The sequence below is a fragment of the Plectropomus leopardus genome, chromosome 8, assembly GCF_008729295.1.
Source record: "Plectropomus leopardus isolate mb chromosome 8, YSFRI_Pleo_2.0, whole genome shotgun sequence".
Classification (NCBI taxonomy): Eukaryota; Metazoa; Chordata; class Actinopteri; order Perciformes; family Serranidae; genus Plectropomus; species Plectropomus leopardus.
This window is the reverse complement of record NC_056470.1, coordinates 33,755,726-33,764,884: the sequence shown is the minus strand read 5'-3', so window position 1 is coordinate 33,764,884 and position 9,159 is coordinate 33,755,726. Positions and strand designations below refer to the sequence as shown.

At 38.1% G+C, this 9,159-nt stretch overlaps 1 protein-coding gene across 1 annotated transcript; it reads left to right on the top strand.

The window, feature by feature from the left end:
• The first annotated feature begins 430 nt into the window (after positions 1 to 430).
• On the top strand, positions 431 to 3,294 carry LOC121946453 (galactose-specific lectin nattectin-like). The gene is made up of 6 exons (XM_042491015.1): positions 431 to 496; positions 743 to 755; positions 2,415 to 2,518; positions 2,704 to 2,838; positions 3,017 to 3,131; positions 3,233 to 3,294. Exons 1-6 carry the CDS (start codon positions 431 to 433, stop codon positions 3,292 to 3,294), a joined length of 495 nt encoding a protein of 164 aa, XP_042346949.1.
• Positions 3,295 to 9,159: the final 5,865 nt, after the last annotated feature.

The window sequence follows — 9,159 nt, the reverse complement described above, 5'->3', positions numbered from 1 at the left end:
ACCCAGAGAGGGTATATAAACTGGCTTTACCTCTCAAAGACATCCTGCTACCTGCTACTGCTGCAAGTGCAACCTCACCTGATCATCACAACAAGGTAAGGCTCTCACTCCTGCTTTACATCACAGCATCAGCGGTTTGGATTTAAATCTACAGAAAAGTACATTTACATTTAGCACTCACTTCAAGGGGAAGGAAAATCTCTTTTTCATGTATACCTCTTTACAATGCCTTGCTTTTTTAAATTGTGCAGACTTTTTATTTGATCTCCCTATATCACAGAATAACTAATAATATTAGTTAGTAGTTAGTAATATAAATATAATATTGAAAAAACAATATTTTCAATTTTTAATTTTGTAATTTTAAGTTAAGACATTTCATACTTCTCTGTGGTGAATTAGTTCATTTATGTACTTCTTTTTTACACAGATGGTATCAACTCTGAATTTCATCGCGGTCCTCTGTTTGGCCAGTGGACTGTGGATTGGAGCAAATGTAAGTAATATGAATACATTTATTTTAGAAAGATCTTTATTTTATAACAGCTAAACTTTAAATGCTGTCTCTCTGAAATCAACATCATTCTTTCAACATATTCTGTCATTTCTATATTTTTTCTTCACAATACCTGTCAATAAAAGGTAGTTTTTAGGGTGGCAACACACAATAAAATACTAAAGTCAGAGAGAGATACAAGTTCAAGTTGAGTTAAGTGCTAATAATATTTCCTTTATTTCACAGGCGGAGTATGAAGGTAAGTACTTCTCAGACTTGGGAGATGGATGGTCATAATACAGCAACTGGCACTGTGCGACTGCAGTTCAGGTTATTTATATTTTGAAAATGATTCTTTTAAAGAGTGCTTCTTGCCTGAGCAGGCAAAGACTGCTTTGTTGATTTGTAGTATTACAGATTGCATGTAGTATTATAGACTTAGACTTAGACTTAGACGACTTTATTGATCCCCGGAGGGAAATTTAGTTGTCACAGCAGCTTGGCACGTAAGACATACAGAGACATACACAGAAAAATAAGAAGAATAATAGAAGATAGAAATAAACATAAATATATAAAAAAAAGACTTCTTATCTTTTTATTACCTTCAGGCACTTGCTCACATGTTCTGTCTTACAACAATAGCTGGGAGCCCAAATTAACACAGAAACTGGATTTACTTTATATACCCATCCCCCTTCATAAGGGCCTTTAAAAGATTCATTCTTAATGCACTTTCGGTGTCAGCGATAGGGGACAAAATCCACTGTCCTCCTTCTGTGCAAACCTTTATTCCAAAGTTTGTCCAATATGAGGCTTCAACTGTCTGAATTAGACAAATCAAATGAGAATCTTTGTAACTGAAGCTGTTTTTAGTATAAAATCCTCTCTTTGTGTTGCCATGTCTCCACTGCAGCTCAACAGGAAAACACACAGAGGGAACTCTGTTCTTTTATTTTTGAAAGATGTCCAATTTGATTTGTCTCAAGATTGCTGAGCTCTCATTTTAGTTACAGATGAGCCTCGGGTTCATATCACAGGGGAGCGGGCCATGGAGTTTGCCCCCAATTTTTAATAATGTAATCACTTTACCAGAGAAAAGATTACAACAGGGTTGTGAAAAACCTGGAAAAGTCATGGAATATAGCAATATTCAGGCCTAGAAAAGTTTTGCAAAGCTAAATATACCCCTTTACAGTGTATATAATGCCCCTTTTACAGTTTCTGACTTTGATAAATGATAAATGGAAAACATGAATTGGGAAGGCATGGTTTCTTTAACCCCCCCCCCCCAAAATTTAATAAAGATTAAATGAAAATGGCTTTAAATGAAAACGCTTTAAAAGAAAAGAAAAGAAACCTTTGCTTTCTTTAAAAAACAGCTGTTAAGTAAATAGAAAATATGTAAAATAAGTCCTCCCCCCAGTGCTTTAGAGATTATTTGATATGCCTCCCCCTATTTGCACCCTCTCCCTTAAATAACAAACAGTCTCTAGGCTATTTTAAAATATTTATTTCCAATCCCGTTCAGTTTTTTTTTTTTTTTTTTTTTTTTGAAATATTATATTCTTTTAAAAGCTCTTATGAAGTAAAGAACCACTGCGGAATATTGATGGTCATTTTGGAGACTGTATGGTCATTAAGTTTGCCTCAAAGTAATGGACAAGTATTGGTAAAAATGTGTATAAATTCAGCAAAGGGATCAGTAATAGTCAGTGTACGTATGGCATGTGAATTTTTTATTAAGAGGCACTTGAAAAAATCTAAACTGTTCTTTTAAGTTTGAATTTGGTCACATTTTTAAACAAACATGAGGAAGATGACTGCATGACTTTTCTTATCTCATATCATAACATGTCAGCTAGAAGAATCAATCTTTGTCTTATTATTCTTCTAATCAACGACAACTGTTTTGTAGATCAGTGCTGCGACGAATGTAAGCGCTGCCCCTCAGGTTGGACTGAGTTTGACGGTCACTGTTACATGTACCAGCATGCCTCAAAGGACTGGGCTGATGCAGAGGTACTTTATGGAGCAGTATGGGTTTTAATGGTTTAACTGTATTTATTACATATGCTTTCAAGCAGCTACTTCTTACAAGAACAATTCAATAGAAGAAGCCAAACTTATTTCTATGTCCTCATTTTAGTTACAGATGTCCTCATTAACTCATTCCAGCCCATACTGTTTTCACACTTTCTCATTAGCTTGCCTGCGTTGCCAAAGGTGGGAATCTGGCATCAGTCCAAAGGCCAAACCATCACGAATTTGTCAGAAGCCTAATCCACGCAGCGACAAACAGAAATGACCAAACTTGGGTTGGAGGCTTTGACACAACAAAGGTGAGTGATTTTACAATAAACATGATGCAATACAGCAGTCGCCTGTCAGTCTGATGTTGGATATGTCCTTTTCTTAATTTGTCAATTGCATTGATAATAATCTGACAGGTGTGCTTTGGACTGCACGATGGAAACTATAATTTTTGTGATTGGACTGACCATTAAAACTTTATTTCAGGAGGGTGCCTGGATGTGGAGTGATGGTAGCTTTTTTACCTCAAAGAATTTGTGGGGTCCACATCAGCCCGACAACGCTGGCAGAAAAGAACATTGCATGGAGGTGAACTTCCACGGTATGTACCGATTTCCTGTTATATTTCTGAAAATTTTGAGATTCATTAAGAATTTACAAAATCACTCCCTGCAGTACTAATTATTACCTTTGAAACTCCAGGCAAACCCAATGATGTTCCTTGCAACCTAAAAAGACCTTTTGTCTGTGGCAAGGCCCTGTGAAGATCCCCTTCGTGTTCTGACACATCTGCCATGGTGATGTCACATCCCTTTTAATGATGTCACTTCTATTAGGGTGTCAGGCCTCGATGACATTACTGCTAGAAGATGTATTGACAGGTCCGATTCATTTTCACTTGGTTGAATAAACAGATACATCCTGCTCAACAATTTGTCTCACCTCTGTGTAAAAACTCAAAATTTCAGTGTCAATCCATTCATTTTTTTCCCTGCATATATAGTTTATATCTGCGTAAACAAAATGAAATTATAAAATGTTATACTATTGACATGACATGTTTTACAACTACTTAAATGCCCAGACAAGTAATCCAATTATATAAGAAAAGAGATATCCAACCTACCGGTTTCTGCTGCTATAAAGAGTCAGATAAACTCCACCTCATTAACCTGCATGGTGGCTTTAGCATAAAAAGTAGCCCACAAAAGTATTTTGTCGCATTTTTACAGGTGCCAACAGTGTCCAAAATGCATTTGGCAATAGACGGGTGTTAATTTTAGACTCGTGCCAAATATCTTGGTGTTGTGATCACTGAATTTCTGGTATTACAGTGTTACTGTGTTGGGTAGGAGATGTGAGTGCATCTTTAATGAGATCAACTGCAAAAACATATACCTGCGTGATCTGAATCATAGCATTTGAAGTATTCACTGTCATCCAGTGTTTGGAGAATATTTCCTTTACCTTTTTGCCTTTTCAACACTGACAAACTTATGTACTCTGAAAAAATATTTACTTGGTAATTTTTTACTTTTCTATCTCTCACTCTCTCTCTGTCAGTGCAGTGTAAACAGTAATATTCTAAAATGCAACTTTTATTGCATCCTTTTCTCTTACATTCATCATAGCTAAAACTAAATAGTAATTGTGTGTGTGCATGCGCGAGTGCGTGTGTGAAACAATTAAGGATGAGTGCCTCCAAGTGGTCAAGTAAAAAGGAGATATAAAAAATGTTAATTTTGGTGCATGTGAGGAGACATGATAGCCACTAGAGGGCAGTGTTGGTCCATGCAGATCCTACTCTGTGCGTGTGTGTGTGTGTGTGTGTGTGTGTGTGTGTGTGTGTGTGTGTGTGTGTGGTTCCTCCTGTAGCTTAATTTGCTCTAATTTTTTGACCAGAATCAGAGACTTTGCAGTTTCAAGCAAGCAAAAATAGCCACAGACTCACTGTACAAAACAGAATGTGTGTGTCTGTAACTGGTGTGTGTTAAATTTAGGTACAGTGGTTGTACACAAGTGTTTCAATGATAACTGTGTCCAGGTGTAGTCAGACTAACTACTGTAGATGGCAGTGTGTAGCTGTAGATGAGATGTGTCCATGAGTGTATGTCCGTATTCCCTAAATGGGAAGTGCTCCCTCCCTGTTTCTCCCTTTCCCATCAAAGTACAAAGGCTACATCTATACTCCACCACAAACACAGACTCTCCCTTTCCATCTTTTTTGGGGAACTGTATTCAAATGACATTAAGATACTGAATCATGTTTTGCATCTCTCTCATTTAATAGAATGAAGCCAGTTAAGCAACACAGCAGGGGTGCCAGCGCAGAGATTGATGGCAATAAAACTTATGATGTCATCCTGCAAAGGTGCTGTCGTGGCTGATCCAATATGTGCAAGCACTAAGTCCCTGTACATTATTTTGTATCATGAAACCCATTTTTATCACTGTTTACCTTCAAACAACCACAGCAAAAGATAAAGTTGTGAAATTCTATGACCGAGTCCACGATATTTTACTAAATTGCAGTTCATATCAAAGATTCACAATGAGCTGAGTTGAAACATTCAGCTACTTGAAATGCGCCCGTCCACAATGTTCTAAAAACCTGTCGATTCACACCAGTGCAACTAGATGAGAACACAAACTGTATAAGAAGGTGGTCGATGTGCCCCCTCTTACCCCTACTATGCTTAAGTGAAGCTAAAATATCCCGGATACAGCCGCTGCCATCTTATGCTGGTGACATCACTCAGAGCTGGAGTCTGCACAATAGCAGTATCCGTCCAACCTGCCGTGTGCTGTCCCATTGAATAAGTCATGGCTGAAAAATACCCCTTCTGTAGAATTGAATAACTCATTAAAATCAAACTTATCATAAAAACAAACACTTGAACAAATATCAGGATGATGAGAACTACCTTCAGTGACAGAAACCATCTTTGGGAAGATTTTATTGGGTGTGTACTTCGAGTTTTTAGTTTGGCCTGTGTCCATTCATTAACATGGAGAGGCAGGATTTATGACCTACACTACAGACAGACAATGGGACGATCAAGATTGTTGTGATGTTGTCCATCTTTATATACAGTCTATGGATGAGACAATGTGTCATCTCTTTGCAACAACTCTCTTTGGTTTCGTCCTGATTTCCAGCTTTTCAGGCTTGTAGCATCCTAAAAATATGACTGAGGACAGTGATAGTGAGATACTTGCTTCAGTAGCATTTTTGTAATGAAAGTGGGACACCTGGTGAAATTCAGTAAACTAGTCCGGTCTGGTGTTTGACTTAATGTCAAACAGGTTTGAACATTTTCTTTTCTTTTTTTCTTGTTTCTTCCAAAACATATTTTCTGTTGAAGGTCAGTACTTTCTGTATATATATGTAATTTCTTGGAGACAGGATTACCACTTGGAAACTCCAAGGTCTTCAATTTAATGGAAAGCTGTGGATCAAAGTGTTGGGCTAACCACTAAAGACAAAACACTATGGTATGAGCCCTCCACCTCAACCTCTACATCGTTACATTTTACTGCACTATAAGTGCATTGCATCATGTACTTGGCACGGATTTTTCCTTTGATTTCCCTTTAAATTATTTTCTGATACACGACAGTGCAAAGGAACATTCATGGGTCACACATACTGTATAACCTTGGAAATGCTGAACTAAAAGGTAACGAGCAGTTAAACATGCGTCACAAACATGTTAACGCAGATTCATGCACTCTAATCTGAGCTGCCAATCTCTACCTTCTCTGAGCTGTAGGGAATCAGTACAACATTGACTGAGCTGTTATTTTCCTTCCTCTGTTTAAACTCACAGACGTGCTTCAGTGTGCATGTGCAAACATTACAGAAATTTCTGCTTTTAGAGCACTAAGTGCAGCTGCAGTTACCACAAAGCATCTTTTCCTTGTAAAGGTTTTATTTTTCATTTGAAAGAAGATATTAAACAAATGAAATGTCAAAACAGAAACTCTTTTGAGGCTCCATTTATAAAACTTCTTTAACTTCTCAAAAGTAACTATAAGCAATTGTTTCGAGACATGGCAGAGAAATTGTAATAGGCACAACTGTGCTCCGAGAATGTGTGCACACACATTAACAGAACTGAAAGCACTTGTGTTGAGCTTTGTTGTAGAGGGCTTTCTTGGAGACACAATGACCGTCCTTCGCCACTCCAGAGACTTGTAAACCTCTGAAAAGGGCAAGAGATGAAACATGCCAGATCAAAGCCTCCAGCCTTACACTGTGAGGAGAGAAAAATCTGTGGACCCTTTTTCTGCGTTTGAGAGGGTACACTGCTGCTACATTTATTTTCTTACAACAACCGAATACCAAAACTCAAAAACGCTTCTGTGATCTTTTAAAGACAACATTTGAGATGATTAAAGGGCTTATTTGGGAGGAAAAAGTAACTGTCACGAAAAAAAGCAAAAGAGCTAAATTCTTAACATGACCATATTTTTATTCAGCTAAAATATCAAAAATTAAACATCATAGATTAAACATTTGAGTGTAAGCAAAGCCATTTTGAAAAACATCACCTTCTTAGATGATTATTACAAACTAATGGAACATTAATGAAAGTGCATTGACAGCAAATAAGAGACAAAATGTGTTTAATATAAATGATCTGTCTTGTGATTTTCTAAATTGAATTAAAATACTGGACAACAGGAGGGTGCAGATTGTTTATGCTTGTTTTTTGCTGATAAGAGAAAAAATATATGAATTTGATTAAAATACAAAACAGCTTTTTTTTTTAAAAGTCTTTTTAAAAATAAAATGAATGAATTCATGAAATGATTGATCACCAAGCCTCTCCCAGCATTTGTCGCTGGCATTGCACTAAACCTGCTCAGAAGAGAAATAATGCTGCTGGTCAAGATCGTGACACTCTTCGCTCTCTGTGGCAATATGTCTCAGTCCTTATATAAAGCTGGAACATTCAGTACAATAGATGAATAAGAAATGTGCAATAGTCAGAGTATAGAAAGCCAAACCAGGTTCCTCTTAAGAAAAACCTGCCTTTCGAGTTCTGTTTATCTTTCAGGACAACAGTGACACTCAGAAACCAGGCTTACTCTCTCTGAAAGGACAGTTGTCTCAACTTAGAAATAGTTATTTTTATCTTTAATTCAATGAAAAAAGTCTGATTCTGTCTTCCTGAGGGCCTGACACAAAGGCAGGGTTTCATTCTATAGATTTATGACACAAGGCTGAAGTTATTTTTATTGATCAGCAGGAGGCAATTCATTCTTTGTTCAGTGTCTTGACAATGTAGGGGCTGCTGCCTGAGACATGTGACATATGTTTCTGTCACGCATATGTTTCTGTCAGACTGTGTTTTGTGATAGCAGAAGTGTCTGAGGGAAGCCAGGAAAGAGGACAGATAAAGTTTCCTCCCTCTGGGGGGAAACAGAGAGAGATTATGAGGAAGATTATCATCAGTTCAAATTGCAAGATTCATATCTCAACAGCTTTGGAAATGATTGTGAACTCACAACACGTTCTCATCCCACCTTGTCACATGGTGCCGCTCTGTCAGAGACCTTATGATATTTTAAGTGTCCTGAGACAGCTGTCGTGGTGATGTCAACACATGAACACAGTGGGAGGATGCACCATGGTCCCACACCATAGCGTGGACTGTCACGATGGTTGGGACTAGGCAAAGTAACAGACGGTTAGGTTTAAGCAAAACAGGTGCGGTATAGAAAAAAAAAACATACATCCACTGAGGAGGTGAACTCTGAACTCCCCCTCTAAAGTCAGTTGTTTGTGGGACCCATCCACCTCCCTACTTGCCCTCCCGCCCTATAAGCAAAATCGTGCTCCTTAAGTTATATGGTTACAGCAGTGTTATTACCTGAAGCTGTCCTTCAGCGTTTCATGTGCATGTGACCGGTTCTGTCCAGCCGCCTTCTCAAGTGACAACGCGTTACATGTGCACCTGGTGCCATCTTGCCGTCCGGCAAGAAGAAATACAGTTGCTGTCTGACAACTGTATTTCCAAGGTCGAGATTTTACTTTCTCAATCAGTCAGATCTTTTGCTTCTCTCTAGACAGCGGCTCGCCATCTGTGAGCACCATTTGGAATTTCACTATGATATTATATTCATGTAGGTTTTCAAATGTACTGCATTTCGTTTTTATTAAAACCATCCGGTCTCAAAATGTTTATCAGGAGAAGGGAGACAGGAGTAGAGGAGAGAAAGAGAACACACCATTATCATTTTGCATTGTGTACTGAAGCGTCCTCTACTTCAGACGTCCCCCTTCATAAACCAGAGGGGAAGCTATTTTCCTCTCCCCTCTTCTGTCTGGCTGTATGGGAGACCAATAAAACACGACAGAGTACCTGTCTGAGCCCCGCCGAGCTCAAACTAATGATATCAGGTAAATGGCTTTGACCCAGGACGCTAAATCATCTGAAGCCAAAATGGCATCTATCTGTTAGGTCTGGAGGAGTTTCTTTCTTTCCAACAGACTGCCTTTTGACCATGACTGACTTTCACAGATTATAAAGTGTTGACCAAAAATCTATTTTTACAGAGCACTCTTGTGTTCTTCTCACCTTCCTCTACATGTAGTTTTAACGATCCAATCATTTAAAAAG

Bases quoted from the DNA above. Each gene is read 5' to 3' on its own strand.
- LOC121946453 (XM_042491015.1), top strand. From the start codon at position 431: ATGGTATCAACTCTGAATTTCATCGCGGTCCTCTGTTTGGCCAGTGGA. The intron at 2,839-3,016 runs GTGAGTGATTTT...ACTTTATTTCAG, and splicing joins GAGGCTTTGACACAACAAAG to GAGGGTGCCTGGATGTGGAG. The intron at 3,132-3,232 runs GTATGTACCGAT...TTGAAACTCCAG, and splicing joins CATGGAGGTGAACTTCCACG to GCAAACCCAATGATGTTCCT.